Source organism: Poromitra crassiceps, assembly GCF_964638095.1.
Source record: "Poromitra crassiceps genome assembly, chromosome: 3".
NCBI lineage: Eukaryota > Metazoa > Chordata > Actinopteri > Beryciformes > Melamphaidae > Poromitra > Poromitra crassiceps.
The window spans coordinates 46856208-46873081 of record NC_139625.1 but is presented as its reverse complement, the minus strand read 5'-3'; the positions used below and the strand labels follow the sequence as shown (position 1 = coordinate 46873081).

Genomic DNA, 16874 nt, shown 5'->3' with positions numbered 1-16874 from the left:
GAGAAATATCTGCCCAACCGATCATCGACCGATCACCGATTACCGATTACAGATCACAGATATATATATATATATATATATATATATATTTATTTATTTATTTTGTAAGCAGCTATAGCAGTCTATTATAGAACAGTTTCCATTTTACATATAGGCCTACATTTCATGCATCAAATTGAAAGTGCAGCACATTTTCTTTTTTTTCTACATCAATATTTTATATTTTGTAGGCTAAAGGAAACCACCAACATGATTTTTTGTGTGTGAGATAATTGGAGCACAAGACTGTGTTGAACTAAATGGCTAGTAGTAGTCCAGTTCCCTCAGTTCAGTTTATAAAAGAACAAAAATCATTCCACTTCGGGATTTCCATGTTACCAGTTCAATGCAGTTCAGTTCACTCAACAAAAATACTCCATTTTCCGGGATTTCCCTGTTACACAAGAAAAATAACTTCGACCCAAGTTAACTATTTTATCGATTAAGCTACAGCGGCTAAAGCTAACCGGAGCTATTAACATTAGGAGGATACACGCAAATATGGATCAAACATGGACTTAACAGCATGCAAATGCCTCGTTAGGCGGGAGGACTGGAGGTAACTTATCTCTGCTGAGTCTGCTCTAATCACCAGCTGATGTGTGTGATTCAAAGACGCAAGGGGTGTGTTGACAGTCTGGTGTGGTGTGTGGAGGTGAGTACACTGACGAAAGCAAAGCGTGTGCTTTGCAACACAATGATATAAACGTTAGAGCACAATATGAAAGTTAAACGATAGACATTGAAGACATGAAAATGGGCTGCCTCATGTTTCTCACGTGCAGCATGATCGGCTATGCAATCGGCGACAATAAAGAAATATCTGCAGCAGCAGATCACATATTTGAGGTCAAAATCGGCCGATACAGATTGCGTGCCGATCGATCGGTGCACCCCTATAAAGCATATGTCAAATTGTGACATCGCCGCTGAATATTTGACTCTGTATAACGTATCAGAATGTGTACATTGAGATTCAGTCCTCTGACAATACATATTGACAGAGAATGTTATGGTAATAAATATACTTTCATTAAGACATCTTCCTGGACTCCTGGTTTCGATTCATTTGGTTTAGGCTATATCAGCTGTTATATATACATTAGCGGATGAGGAGTGGTTAAAATTCCATTCTCTATCAGGTGCTTTTCAAAGTTCTTAGCGCAAAGTATTTGCGCGCTGCTGACGATAGAATAATGCCATCTATCCCCACATTTTTGTGCTGAAACGCCTGCTTTGGCATGTGGCACGCCTATGCCCAGTACAATTATAACAGGCATGTGCTTGTGCCCGCCCCCAATTTGCATTGCGCACGGCGTTAAACGAGCGCAAATGCTAAATTACCGTTTTTGGGAAGATAGGGCCCCATGACCTGAAGGACTAAATGTATGAATAATACAAGTGCTTTCAGAAACATTACATCTGCTTCACAATGAAAACAGAACTGTTCCACAGTGAAAATCACTTTATAACAGAACTCTTAGTGAAATATCACTTTATAACAGAACTACAAAAGACTCGAAGACTACATTTCCTCCGCCGACTCAGATTGTTCGGAGTGAGTAGTAAAATCATCTCAACATTCTACAATGCCGTTCTAGGCAGCCTGATAAGATACGGCTTAGCTTCCTGGTTGGGCGCTCTCACTATATCCAAAACAAATCCAAAGTTGAAAAGATGGTGAAAACTGCTATGAAGGTGATTGGAATTAAAAATTACCCATCCCTTCAATCAACCTTTGAAGAAACTGTCGTTAAGCAGTCCCAGTATCTTGAAAGACACTTCTCATATCCTGTTTTCAGAATATGAACTTCTACCTTCTGGAAGGCGTTACAGAGCATGCAGGTATAAGTCGAACCGCTAAAAGCTCTTCTTCCTCCCAACATATCACCCTGAACTAACAACCTGCTCAATCTAAAATCAAAAAATCCTCATCCTGTTTTTCTGTGCTTTTATTATTTTTATTGCCAAGCTACTTGTTTTTAATTCGTAAGCTATTTTTGCACAGTAGTTTCGCAGTTATCTTATGTAGTTATTTGATCTTTTTTCCTTTGCGCATGTTTTTTTATTATTATTATTCATAGTACAGAGCCCTGTACCAAGAAGCAAGATTAGTGGTTTAGCGAGGTAACTTCAGGTTTAACCCTGGTTTGGCCGTGCTACAAAGCTAGTTAACTTCTTACCGACATATATTTCCTTAGCAAGTTATGCTTCACACTTAACCTGGTCCGCAGCAGGTTAAGTTGCAAGGATAAGATTAGACCTTAAATACACCGCCCACGAACCAATCGAATCAGCAGTTTGGAAAAATGGCCAACCCCTTTCTGGACGAGTTTCCCATCGAGGAAGGAGCACGAATTGTAATGTTGAATTAATCAAGCACTAAAGCCTTGCACTTGTTGCAGGCTACATTTTAATTAAGCCCTACTTACCACTTTGGAATATGTTTTTATATATTCATTTTTGTGCTCTCAAGTAGCCTAGATACGTTGTTTTACCCGCTGATCGATTGCAGCTGAATAGTGAGTGGAGAAATATCACTAAACCGGCATAAAAAGGTTATATAAACGTCTCCAAAGCGCACGGTGCCGTGTGCGCAACGGAGCTTAGACTGACGTAGGGTTGGAATTGAAATGGTCATAGCCTACATGCTGGAATAGCCTACTACATCTAAGCAATTTAATATGGGATCACCCACCTTTTATTTGCGGTTTCATTCAATGAGGAAATAGGCGTGTCTGGCGCTGTCAGAGTTGGAGCAGTCAATATTGCATTGTGATTGGCAGTTGTTAAAAACCACGCCTCTTTTGCGGGCACGAGCTCCAGTGCACGGGCATTTTCATGTGCACGAGCTCTCAGCTTGATTAGAAAAACCTGGTTCGAGTTAACGAGTGGCAACCGAGGTTCGTAGTACAAGTTAACTACAATCGAGCTGACCTGGTTTAGACAAACCAGATCAAGGGACAGATCCTGGATCTTCTTATAGAACATTTGTGGTAGGGCTGGGACGGATCAGAAAACCCATGGATCAGATCGCGTGACGGATTTTGAGCCACGGATCACGGATTTTTCGGATCAGCAAAAAAAAAATATATAGGCTATATCAGATTTTTTCTCTCAAAATTAGATTTTCGATTTGAATTTTTAATACTATTATACTTCTCTAACCATTTGTTGCCCTGCACAGCTCAAAAAATATTTTTTTCTCATGACACAATTTATGCTTTACTCTGAAGGCAAAACAACCCAACTTCCTTCCAACTTGTTTTAGGTGGCACTGCGCCTAACTTCCTGCCTGTTGCTTGCTAACGTAGTCACATGACACGGGTACAGGCCAGTCTGGAAACATAACGTTGATGCTACGTTATGCTACTCGGTGGCCCCACCTGTTGTTTTGTTGTTATGTGTCCAAGGCAACATTTCACCGTCCGGTGATATGTGTTCGTGAAACGTGCGTGTGTGTGTGTGTGTGTGCGTGTTGTGGCTCTCCTATCTTGTGCAGCGCGCAACATGCTGCTCGCATTCCGTGATCCGTACGGGTCACGGATTATCCGTGATCCGTCCCAGCCCTAATTTGTGGTATAGAGCCCAGGGCTCCAGAGTGCGTGTATTTACATGCATTTTCCCACCTTAAAATCTGCCAGTGCGCATAAATATTTTCATAAGACGCACTGGTGCGTGTTATGTATTGGTCTTTCTCTCTCTCTCTTTCTCACCCTGCTCTTGTCCCACAGCGTGCGGCGCAGTCACACTAAATCTCTCACATAGAAAGACAGGGGAAATACAAAAATAAAATGTTTTAAATTGCTTCTGAGTGCTTTAGACTTGGGCTGAATCGTTGAAAATCCGACTGGAAGTCGTATCGTATTTATCACATAGGTTACGCTAAAACCACCACCGCAAAGCGTCCTACCTGTAGTTGGCCAGTCGGCAGGAAAGTATCGCGGGACTTTACGAGACTTGGTGACCGAGATCACGTTTGAGGCAATTTGATCCCTGGGAGACTCCAGGAAATGGCCTGGGGCGAAATATCATTCTGGTGGATGTTGAGGGATCACATTACGACGATATGTGGCGAAAACGGGAATAAAAATAGCTATTTAGATGCAGGGAAGACAAGCTCACACTTGGCCCCAAATCAGCTCCATTTTACAACTGACTTGGACGCTATTGATCTCAAAACAACGCTAGGATGGCCAGAAACGCCGCAGACATCGCTGGGTGAGTGGCCAAATCATAATTATTGCCAGGAGATGGGTCCAGGTTAAAAAAAAACGAAATTCTCCTTTAAATGTGCTTCTAACTTTTTCAACTTAGGAGCATATTGTAAGGTGATAATCACATCACAGACACCCAGTTCATAAATGCTGCAATACTTAAAATGCAAAGGCTTCCATCAGTGGGCCATAGGCTCAATCCCCACTGTGTTAACTCGGTTGGTGATAGTGACTTTAACAGACGTTTATTGACATGAAAATCTTTGATCGTATCATTTAATAATTTGCCAATATGTATACAAAATGACAAAGAAGGTAACGCTTAAAATGTATTATTGCGTTGCCAAAAGGCGTGGTGAAAAATTTGGGTGCACCTAAATTAAAAAGTAAGGTGCACCAGTGTAACCTTGCTTGCAAGATGGATAACCTTGCGAGATCAAAAGGGATTCTCTCGACGTAATCCATCTTGTCATGCACAGGCAGTTAAGATGATTGGTCGAACCATGCCGGCCCAACGAATCAGCGGCAGCCTTAGGCGGGCTCAGGCTCGTCTGGGCAAGTAGTGGGTACATGGTCTTTGTAGTTCTTTTCACTCGTCAACATGGCTGCCGCCGCGGAAGTGACAGGCAGTCTGAATGAAATTGAATGTAACGCTCCCAATTCTATGTATTAAATTCTAAAAAACGACCCTCAACATTTGGGAAGGCTAAGCCACACAACTAGTTCGTTATAATCTAACTAAATGCTTCGAAGGTGACTTTACGACCGTGAGGACTCAATCAATGAATACCACGGAGATCAGGCACAGGCACCTTCAGCGATCTGATTGGTTGAAGTTAACACCCACCAGCGGTGATAGACAGATGGGCCATCCAATCACCTGCCAAGTAGCTTGGAAAAAGTGCCCGCCTCCGTCAGTGGGTCTGGTTACTGCATTCCCAGATCGACTGGTTTAGTGAAACGTATGTGGAGCTATACCGTCCATCTGGCAGCGTCAGGTTAGCACCAGTGCACCTAGTGTAAAAAGTTAGTCTGGAGCCCTGCATAGTGCAATCAATTTGGTGGGCAGTGCAATACAATCATGCATTCTTCTGTAAGGTGCATCTCCCTCACGTAAAACGTGTAGACCTGTCGTTGTCTGTATGTCATACTGTTTTTATTTATGTGTATGAGTGAAAGGCAGCTGATGTAGCACTGTTGTCCAAGACAAATTTCCCTTCGGGGTCAATCAAGTTTATCCTGATCCTGAACTGTTCCACAGTGAAATATCACTTCATAGTAAACATGTGAAAGGAGAGGAACTCAGTAGTACAAAGTTTGTTCAACAGATCTGTTCCCATACCTGCCAACACTCCCTGCCGAGTATTTTTAATCTTTTCTCCTGTTTTTAACAATTGGTAATTTCTCTCGCTAATCTCCCGATTTCATCGTGATACAACTCAAATGGGTGTTTCGCAGTTTCTGTAATATGTCCAGACTGTAGGATATGTGTTGTGGTACCTGGCAAGTGGCAACCCAACCAAAAGACCCTGCCTGACGGGCCGTGCGTCACTCGTCACTGTGCTCTGGATGAAACCGGTCCCAAGAAGAAGAAATACACGTCCGAAGTTTCAGTCCACTTGGTGCGAGACCTTCCCGTTTCTAACTGCTAGCCACATCAACCAACACCATCCGTTTTGCAAGTTGTTTTAGTTGTCATTTTAGATATTGACTTTTCACAACTACTTTCCACATTTTGTAAGTTTATCTTATTATTATTTAGTCTATTTTACTGTGAGCTATGAATTTTAATCATTTATTATATTAATTTGTGATGTAGGGTTATGGGGGTGGGAGGAGGTTGACGGTAGGCTATTCACCGATACACCAGAAAATCTCATTCTTTTTCACAGCCCAATATTGGCAGACCATGTCCCACATCGTCAAAACAAACTAGTTCAAGTTCTTGATAAGTTTTCCTGTAAAATGGCATGGATGATATTTCATCGGAATCCATTCAGGTAAACAGTATATGACTGATATGTTTACCATAGAGCTCTGACTGTGTTCACATCAGCTTGGTTGTATTGTGTTGTAGCAGAAATGTAAAACGCTAATAATTTAGCTGTTTTTCTTAGCTGGACTTTACTTACCTGTTCATGTGTGGAGTACGTTTCCCTGCTCTGTGGCTCTATAGTCCCACACTTCACAAACAGAACATGCTTTCTCTTCTTCTCACAGATGCAGTTGCAGTTTATTTTTACTTTATTTTTTATTTTATTTCCCCGCCGGCAGCAGCAATATGTAGGCTAGTCCTGCATGGAGAGATCAAATCTAAAAGCAATACACTCTCTGCTCTTACATTTCGCCGCTTTCATTTGAAAGCGACCCTCGCTGCCTTTTTTTTTCCTCCCTCGCTTTTAAAACCCAAATCAGCTGTCCGGCGGCGCCCTCGCTCGCCCTCGCCTTGCCTCGCTCGCCCTCTGACAGGAACAATATCGGCCGACAATGTCAACGACTTTACAGCGCGCTACACCGTCAAGCTAATGTTCTCCTGCGAGCCACCATCGCTTCACTGCCTCTCTCTCTCCATCTCTGTCGGTGTCTCTCGCTCTCTTTCTGTCTCCTATTTTCTCTTATTCTCCCTCCCTCTCTCTCTTTCCCTCTCTCCGTATGAAAAATCCATTCCTGCATGCATTTTGACAGCCTGTCTTGGGTGGGTGTGTAAAATTCAAATAATTCACTGTGCATAGACAGTCAGTCACTTTGGGGCTGGTTTGTGTTTGGTTATTTGACTCGGTGTCACTTCGCCTGCCTGTCGACTCCCAGCCGGCGGCGTTTAGCTTTTCAAAACCCCAAAGTGTTTTTTTTTTTTTTTTTATAGTGTTACTGTTTCCAAAGGAGCAGGTTTAGTCCTGCCTGGGTGGCAGGAAGTTTTCCAAACCCGGTAGACACTGTCAGTTTTGTCAGTGAGCCAGATAGATAGTTTATTTTCACCATATTGATAAACAGGATTTTTCAAGGGAAGGACCTAAGACATCTAACTGTTCTCGGTGACTCCTTGCATGCTGCTAACTAAACTTTAGTGTGGTTTAAAGTAATAATCTCAAAGACTTTCATGTAAATGAATGTCTGTTAAGTCACTATCTGATAGTGGGTTAACACAATGGTGATTGAGCCTATGGCTCATTGATAGAAGCCTTTGCATTTCCAGTATTGCCGCATTTATGAACTTGGTGTCTGTGTGGTGACACAGCGTAGGCGGTGCTAACACAATAGACTCACTCTGCAGGTTACTGTAAGTTCCCCACAAGTCTTGTGTACAAGCTGCTTTTCCCAGTCTCTGCCCTCCACACATGATCTGCGGTAAAACAGCTCTACGCCTGCTGTGCCCATTGTTTTCCTATGGGGGAGAGCAGCGCTTCTCACCTGCTGTAGGCGGCAGCACTACCCTTGGCATCGCACACAGCTCGATTTTGCCACCTTGCGCTGCGCTCAAAGTTCAAAATATTCTCAACGCTGACCTGGTATCGCTGACCTTTCATGAGCACAACCAATCAGAGGAGAAGAAGATAGCCGCTGTGAGTGACGTAGTGCCAGAGAGAGGCGACACCGACACAGCAGAGCACAGCCGCCGGCCAGGTTGTGAAGCTCTACCTCGAGGTGAGAAAAGTGCAGACCTCTTATCATGTGAAGGCGCTTTAAGGATTTTAGCTTGGTAACTTGGTGCGTTGCAAATAGCAGACAAACAAAAACAAACTCAACCGTAAAGTGGCATCCAGTGCAATAATGCAGACAATAGGCAATACTCATAAATTAAATTAGTACAAGTAGCAGTTAAAAACGAGAATATAGCCTACTAGAACTTTTACTGTGACATGGTCTGGTGAAATGGGTAACAAGAGGCATCCCTGAAATTGCCTAAATCAAGATAAAAAGTTGCTTTTCTTTAAGAAAGAACAAGATAAAAGAAAAGAAAAAAAGTAAGAAAAAACACATTTGAAAGCTTACAATCTGCACTTTCATAACCTGTAAAAATAAATATATAATAAAAAGGGAGGGGGGGCTAGCTGGTATATAACACAGTTATACTGTACATCATGTCTTTGGGTTTCATTCTAATGTTTTATTCTAATATTCTATTCATAGTGTTTTTATTTTGTTCTTTTTTTGTTTGTACTTGCCCACTGAGTGAGAAATGCCCAACTGTCAGTCATGTCTTAATGTGTTGTTACAGTAATTAATGGACATTTACTTACTAATTTACTTATTTGCTTGTCTAATAATGTGCAATATTTCACAAGTCGTTTGCCTTACATGCATCTTTCACTGCACTGCAGAATAGATTCATGACATTTACATTTGCATTTTGCTCAGTGTGATTCCTAGTTTTAGTTTTGAGAGGTGGTCACTTTCTCTTTTCCCCCCTCATTCTTTCCTATCTTTTTTAACCTCTCTTTTTTCTTCTGCTGTTCCTTCTCTTCCTCTCCCATGTTTTCTCCTTCTTCGCCTTCCTTCTCTCTCTCTCGTCTTCTCCTTCTCATTTGTCGTAGCTGTTTAAGACCGTCTTCACGTGTTTTTGTTTGTTCCACAGTGACCCCTACTGGGAGCGGCCGGCTAATGCAGGCAGCTGCTCCGCCGCCCGGCCCAAGACGCTTCACCTGGCCGGCCAGCAGCATACCTCCTCGCCATGGTAACGTGTGTGTGTGTGTGTGTGTGTGTGTGTGTGTGTGTGTGTGTGTGTGTGTGTGTGTGTGTGTGTGTGTGTGTGTGTGTGTGTGTGTGTGTGTGTGTGTGTGTGTGTGTGTGTGTGTGTGTGTGTGCGTGTGCGTGCGTGTGCGTGCGTGTGCGTACGCTCCTATAGACGTAGTAATAGTGTTGTCACAATACCAAAATGTTGCCTTCGATACCAATACATTACTCAATACTGATTCAATACTCAATACCTAATAGATCAGAAACTGAATTAAACTTTAAAAAAAAATACATTAAATATATAAAAAAATAAATAAATAAAACAATTTGAAATAAAATATTTCAAAAAATATAAAACATTTTAAGAACAGAATACAGCATATATATATTTTATAATAAAATCTTTCCATATTATATAGCCGTACTCTTCAAAACATCCTGTGATATCAGTCTGTTTGAGACATTTGCCTGTCTTAAACATAGAAAAAAGAAACGCAACAGAAGAATAACATTAGGCATAACATTACTGTATATTTGCGGGAGTGGGGGAAGTCTCCCGCTAGTGTTGATGTCCAGTGTGATGGCAGAGAAATGTGTGTTTGTTTATTTAAATCCGCATCTTCCTTTTAAAAGCACAACACAGTGCTGGTGATGGTAAAGTGATGGTACCGAACTTTGTGAACATCTAATACCGAACCGTTTTTAACAAAAATCATCAAAATAGTATCGAAATTTCGGTATACCGTGCAACACTATGTAGTAATAGTTGTAGTAGTAGTGCTGTGTGTGTGCGCGTGCACGTGCGTGTGGGTGTGCGCGAGTATGTGGTGTTAAATATAAGCAGTGTGAATGGTTGCTTGACTTTATTTTGGTTTGGGAACAAGCCTTCTCAGCAGAGGAGCGGACTCCAGTCACATGACTTGGATAGACAGCTTTCATGGAATTGTGTTGCTAGGGTTGCTAACTAACAGTTTGGAACCTAGCTTATGTCATGTCAGTTATTGTACACTGTAACAGGAAGTAAGCTGGGGCAATTTAGAATGTCTATGTTGTGGAGTTGAAAGCGTCTATATACTGATGGTGAAACAGATGAATGACACATGGAGCAGTTTGGATGGTTTTGCATGTGTAGCTTTATATGCTTCCATGTGAAGGAGCACAGCCCAGTCTCCAGACTAAAGCCCATGGCACATAAATTCAACAGTTTGGTGTGCCATGGCTGTCTGTCCTTGGAGATGTTTGGAGATGTTCAATCCTTGGTTGTGTTTAGCCCATGGCACACCAGTCAAACATGATCCGGTTGTTGGATAATGTTTGATTGGTGTGCTATGGGCTTAAATGTTGGTATGTTACATTTCTGCAAACCACGGATATAGGTTGAATATGTTGCATATTATTTCAACAGGTCCTCCACCACAGGAGTGTATCCAACGTAAATTTCAAACATTTTCAACATTGATTTGGAAACATTGTTCAAGTAAAAATAACTTGCGTTATGGTTTGGGTTAAGCCTCCTTCACACTGTGCGATTTTGGGCTGTCCCAGACAAAAGATGACCGAAGTGAAAGAAACGTGGAGATATCTTTGCTCGTGGCTACAAAAATGCTGGTCCTGCATTGTGCAGTGAGAGAGGTTCAAAGACGGCAGTCTGCAACCAAAGATCCAATATAAATTCTGTATGATCCTCCCTATCAGTAAACGCTAAATGCTAGTAGATGCCGCTATATATCTAATGTTACTTCAAGCTCTCTTGCAAAATTGGCATCCCTCTGTTCGCCACGACCGGGTCCACATTCTCCTCCTCGTCTTTGGGTGTTTTTCCAGACATATGAATTCCACTTTGCATGGGCTCCATTCTTGCTTAGTAGGGATGCACACAATTAATCGAAGCTCGATTACTTGCTCGTTAAGGATTTACTCGAGCATGTGAAAATTTACTCCAACAAAAAGCAACGTGCATTCTGTCAGTAGAACGGTGTTTTCAAATAATTTTTCAATGATCCTCCAGAGGGCGCAATGATATCACTGTAACAGACTGTTCAGTGTGCATGCAAGGCTCTGTGGATGTCCCCTCAGAGTTGCCATAGAACAGGAAGTGTGGGGACTTATGTTGTTGACGAGAGCCCGGTGTTGACGAGTGTGCTAACGCTAGCTGTCTGAGAATAAATATGGAAGCGTGTTATAACGTTACAGCCTGACTCTCTCGTTTATTGTTTTATTAACAAAGTGCAAGTAATAGGCGGACCCGGACACTCGGCTACATCACTATAGCCCTTTTCAGACAAGTCATAAGATGCTCTATCACTTGAACAGTGTTCATTCGGATAAATTGGCTGGCTCCTCTTCCTCAGATCAGCGAGGAAGAGGAAGAGTTGCGACGCACGTACAACAACAATCACTTGAACAATGTTCATTCAGATAAATTGCCTGGATCCTAGTCTCACCTGGACTGGAGCTGAGCAACTCGGCATCAGCGTTTAAGAGCTGCGACGGCTGGGGCGGTACGGTGGTGCAGTGGTAAGCGCTGTCGCCTCACAGCTCAAAGGTCCTGGGTTCGATTCTCACCTGGGACGCTGTGAACGCAGGAGGAATGCGTGCCCGTCCACATGTCCTCGAGTACCCACCGCCTGGGTGGGGTCGTCAAAAGGGCGTTTCTGTGTGGAGTTTGCATGTTCTCCCCGTGCCTCCCGGGGGTTTCCTTCATATAGGAACCCCCTTCACCAAAACATGCAATATCCTGGTTGCTAATGTGGTTCCTCCTCTGGTCGTTAAGGGCGCCTTTTTCGGAGGGAGGGGAACCGGTTGGAATAGCGTGAACCTCCCACGTGCTATGTCCTACCAGTGAAGCTTCCCTTGTCAGGTGAAAAGAAGCGGCTGGCTAACTGCCCATGTCTCGGAGAAAGCATGGAGCCAGTTTCGGCTCTCCCCAGATCGGCAGAGGGTGGAGTAGCAACCAGGATAAATAAAAGTAAATTAGCACTAAGGGGGATAAAAATGGGATAAAAAAAAAAAAAGAGCTGCGACGCACTGCCAGCAGAAAAAATAAACAATTTGCGGTAGGTGAGCCCCTGTTGGACCTAGGCAGCGGCCGCGGCGGGGATTCTGGGCAAATTTTGACATGTCTAAAATTTATGCCTCTACGTTTTTGTGTTTCATTGCGTAGGCTATGCTATCCAATGCTGTCTGTAAGAAATATACAATAAGTTGCTGCTGTATAAATAAAGGTTTTATTGAGGAAAAAACGCATTTGGTATGGTTTGGAAAATTTTGTATTTTTAATTACAATTACTCGATTGATCGTTAACTCATTCACCGCCAGTTTAGGACTGCCAATATTTAGCACAAGCCAAAGATTTTCATAATTGTTGGTCATCTTTCAAGACCCACAGTAAATTATCTATTAGCACCAGAGTGATTTGCAATACCTCAAAATGAAGATGTACGTCTCTGGGTTCACCAGGAAAAAAAAAGTGAGCTTTTAGCATGTTCTGTACTCTACTTATAGCCATTTATATACACCCTGTTTTCCCCCAAAAGTTCTCCCTGAGAAAATAAACAGGAGAAAAGGCAATTTTTGTAAAAGGGCACAATCTCAGGCAGAACTCACTCTCAATTATTTTATTTTGAACTGTATTGACATCAGACATGTAAATATTATTCGTTAGGACACAAATGACAAAAAAAAATATATATATATATATATATATATATACACATGAAGTGCTTTTTTTTTACATTCAACAATACAGTTTACTCGGTGTGAGTGTGCAGACAGACAGACACACCGACAGACAGACAGACAGACAGACAGACAGACAGACAGACAGACACACACACACACACACACACACACACACACACGATCCCCGATCCCCCTTTTAGATTTCTAACCCCACATAGGATAAGCAATAACCACGCCCTGTGGCGCTGGGATTGGCCAGGAGCAACACTGGAGGGCACGCAGCCCAGCGATTTCATGAACCAACTGAATAGCTCTTGAGAAAGGACAGCGGGCTGCTGTGACTGCCGCTTCTGCCTTGTGCCTTGCTGTTGTGTGTTTATTTTGCACCCGTCCTCGTCCATGTCTCCCTGTCATATCCTCCCTGCTATCTGATCGTTCCCGTTTTCCCCTCGGCTATTCAACACGTCCTCACCGCCCTCGCAAACTGATCGATCATTTCCTCATTCCTCCGATGATCAAACACATCTCTTGATTACTTTCTCCCGGCTGGCACAGAGGAAGGCGACTCCAGCTCGTGCAGCGCGCCGAGGCGCGTTTCAATGGCGTTTCTCCTGTCTGCACAAGGAAGCGTTACCCGTTTTCTGCTTTTCCTCTTGCTCAATTTCAAAACAACAGCTGCGGTATGTGTTTGTTCACGTGTTGTCTTAGATGCTAGGGACCTGATACCATGTGACAGGCTGGGGAAGTGTTTAAACTACGCCCTGCAGTAATAAAAACAAAAACACGTCAAACACGTCATTGGCGGGGAGGGCTATTTCTGATAACACGTCAAAGACGTCATTGGCGGTGAATGAGTTAACGTTATCAATGATCGATTCCGGAATTTGTGGAAAATGTGCATCCCTATTGCTTAGCTGTGTTGTTTATCTACCACTATAGCACTGTGCCTGTGCTGATGACGGTAGACTCTTGTGCATCTCACGTGCGAGCCAGCAGGTGTCATCATCATACAGTCTACACACATCAAACTTGATGTCGTACCCAAGTTTATTGGATCCATGTCGCACAGTGCGGCCTGCAATAAAATTATAAGATTGCTGAAATGTTAGTCTGTAGGTGCCGGCGGCCTCAGGGTTAAATAATTCAAACGTTAAATGTAGAAATTGAATCAGAATCAGAAAATTGTATTGATCCCTGATGGGAAATTGAGTCGTGCTACAGTTGCTCACACTCAGGTAGGGAAAAATTTAAACATAGAGACATTATAAGAGGCATATAAGAAAGACCATAAGAACAATAAAATAGAAGTTAGCCTATAAAGTGTCACAATTATGTGCCTTCTCCAACAATCCTTATCAAGTACCAATTGAGTAAAACGGGAAATATGTGAGGTACGTGATATATTATTTACAGCAGTGTGAATAGTAATGATGGTTATAATAATCGAGAGTAAGGTGCACATTGCACATTGAATATTATTTATTGTCAGATATACTGTATCAAAGGGGGGCTTTTGATTTGTAGACGGGTGGAGTGGGTCCAAGGCTATAATATTGACTGTCTCAGAGTCTGATGCTCTGAGGGAGGAGTTAAAGAGTTTGATGGCCACAGGGAGGAATGACTTAATGTGGCGCTCTGGTGCATCTGGGTGAAATGAGTCTTGCACTGAAAGTGCTCCTGTGTTCGACGTCATGGAGTGGGTGGGAGACGTTGTCCAGGATGGGACGTAACTTGTCTTGGACAACATCCTCCTCTCTGACACTGCTGTCAGAGAGCCCAATTTATTGAGTCTGTTGGCATCCACTGCCCTCAGGCTGCTGCCCCAGCACACGACACCAAACAGGAAGGCACTGGGAATCAAACCCGGGTCTCCGAATGTCTAACGCCGGGATGCCACGGAGTGCATTTGCATTGCGGCTGTGCTCCGGTTTTGCTCCGTGCTCCGCCAACACTAACCGGCTGCGTGCAGAGCACGTCACGGCTCCGCTCCGTCAGACAGCTGGAGTGACGAGACCAACAGGTTCTCGCGGTGAAATCGAGACAATTTGTATGTGGGATAAATACAACAACAAACAGGCAGAAGATCATTGTTCCCAACTGGAGAAGCAGAGGACTTGCTTGGTCTGGTCCTATGACTCGTGTCATATATTATTTTGTGGTTTTCCACTTCAATGATGAACTTTTCCTCATCCATGTTTGTCCTCTGGCTTGATCTTGAATAGAGAGCCGCAGGGATGACGTATTTTTGTAGTCAGAACGCGGAAGTCCTGGACTTCCTGGTTCTTCACTGTTTCTGTCTGTGGGACTTTGAAGCTTGCGTTGCCCAGAGACCTTATTGGAAGCATCGCGCCAAAAACCCATTCAAAAATCCCATAGGCGAAAACGGTGAAGAACCAGGAGTGTTAGCATCGATGATTTCCGGACTCGTTCCTGTGGCTCTCTATGCTGTAAGCACCTCTGACCTGTTGACTCCAGGCCTGGCTCCGCCCAACTTGCTGCGGCTTTGCTCCGACATCCGTGAAAAATAGAAGCCTTGCGTATCTGCTTCGGAGAGCTCCGGATCATCGGAGCTGGGACGGAGTAGACACGCAACGCAGCGGGGTTGGTGGAAGTTGACACATTGATTAGAGTGGAAACGTATCGGCTCCGAAGCCGTACCGGAGCGCAGATGGACCGAACCCGGACTCAGTGGAATTTGGCCGTAAGGCAAGTGTTTACGCCCTCCGCCACCGACCTGTCACAATAGCTACTTTCACACAGAGATCCCGCAATATTGCCGTTCAGAAGGCCCGCAACGGTGGCAGCGTTGCCACAGAAATTGCGTTCACACAGAACCAAGCAGCCTCGCCATATTTCCACCCCGGAGTGTGCTTTCAGGTTACATCCACCCCTCCCGGATTGAAATGAGGTGTGAACCACCATGGGCGCTGAGTTTATTATAACTAATCAAAGTCCGACAAATTAAAATGATGCTGTTCACCAAGTCCGGTGAAAATAATCCCATCGTCGTTAAGAAGATCAAAGGACAAAAGATGAGATGAGTGCTCACAAGGCTTTCAATATTCATCTGATCGACTTTATGGATCACAGATACACCATCATGTTTAGGTACAAGGCTAATTCTTACCTTTTGGTTCCAGTTTTTTGTAAAGCAAATTATTCCCATGAAGTAGCCTAATTATAGCCTAAGGCGGCATTCACACAGGATGTGTGTGAACGCTTTGGAAATCATGTAGAAAGCGCTTCCATCATTGTGCATAAAACAGCGCATGGAGCATTTTTTGTGTGCTTTGTTTTGTTTTCCCCTGCAGTTGCATGCAGTACAGTTCAGGACACAACGATCACACGGACAGTAGCCAGCTGGTTTCGTCTGTTTGATGTTGTTGACTGTGAACATGAAAGCCAGATTATTGCCAATTCTGGAAGCAGCGGAGTTGCTCCCAGATCCCTCTGGGAGGAGAAGAGGTAGGAGGAGTGAAAAGATGAGCAGCGTGCTTTTCCTCCAAATATTCAACATTTTTCAGCTTAAAATGCCCAGAGCGCTCCGCCAAAAACACTAGATGCCACCAGCGTTTAAACGCCAGGTGTGTTCCTTGAAAGAGGAGCGTGCTTACATAGAGAATGAATTGCAGAAAGGCACTGGCAGCTCAAATAAGCGTGTTGGGTGTGAACGCCGCCTATGTCCGTTCTGAAAGCGGACGCCCGCATGTCAAACAGCTGCAGTCAGTCTGCTTAATGTTACTCCTCATCAGGGGAATAGTAGGCTATAAATGCACTTGAATACTATAACGTTGGTTGTTTTTCGTAAGGGAACGCACAATAGGCTAGACAGATCACAGTTCTGGAGCTGGGTTCCCCAAACATTGGGATTGTTTTGAGTAGAGACTGAAGAACAGAGGGAATATCCTCAGACAGACTCGCCACAGACAGATGCATGCCTGAGATGTCCTCTGAAGCTTATTAATATATCCATTAATTTTGCCTACTAATGTCAACATCGTTTGAGCATAAATAGCCTAACCTACTTATAAACTGTAGGCACGGAGCATTCCTCCTCCTGGCGCCCCTCTTTCAGTCATGATTGTATAGGCTACTTTTTTATGTTCACTCATGCCTTTCTTGCTGTGTGAGGTGGTTTCCCCTGTAATCTTTTTTAGGAATGAGCTGAGCTTCGATCCATCTTCCCACGGGTACCCTTTCAGACAGACGCCGATTCAGGGCTATGACTACCTCCACTGGCAGAACGAAAGGCATAACACAAT

At 43.5% G+C, this 16874-nt stretch overlaps 1 protein-coding gene across 1 annotated transcript in view; it reads left to right on the top strand.

Annotated features, from left to right (window-relative positions):
* The window catches only part of npas3 (neuronal PAS domain protein 3), a gene marked incomplete at both ends in the record, with an annotated part of 1009388 nt that overhangs the window by 229237 nt on the left and 763277 nt on the right, over nucleotides 1–16874 (top strand). The window contains one exon of the mRNA XM_083634138.1: nucleotides 8830–8928. Within this exon, the coding sequence (XP_083490264.1) occupies nucleotides 8830–8928 (99 nt within the window). The remainder of the gene's footprint in view (nucleotides 1–8829; nucleotides 8929–16874) is intronic.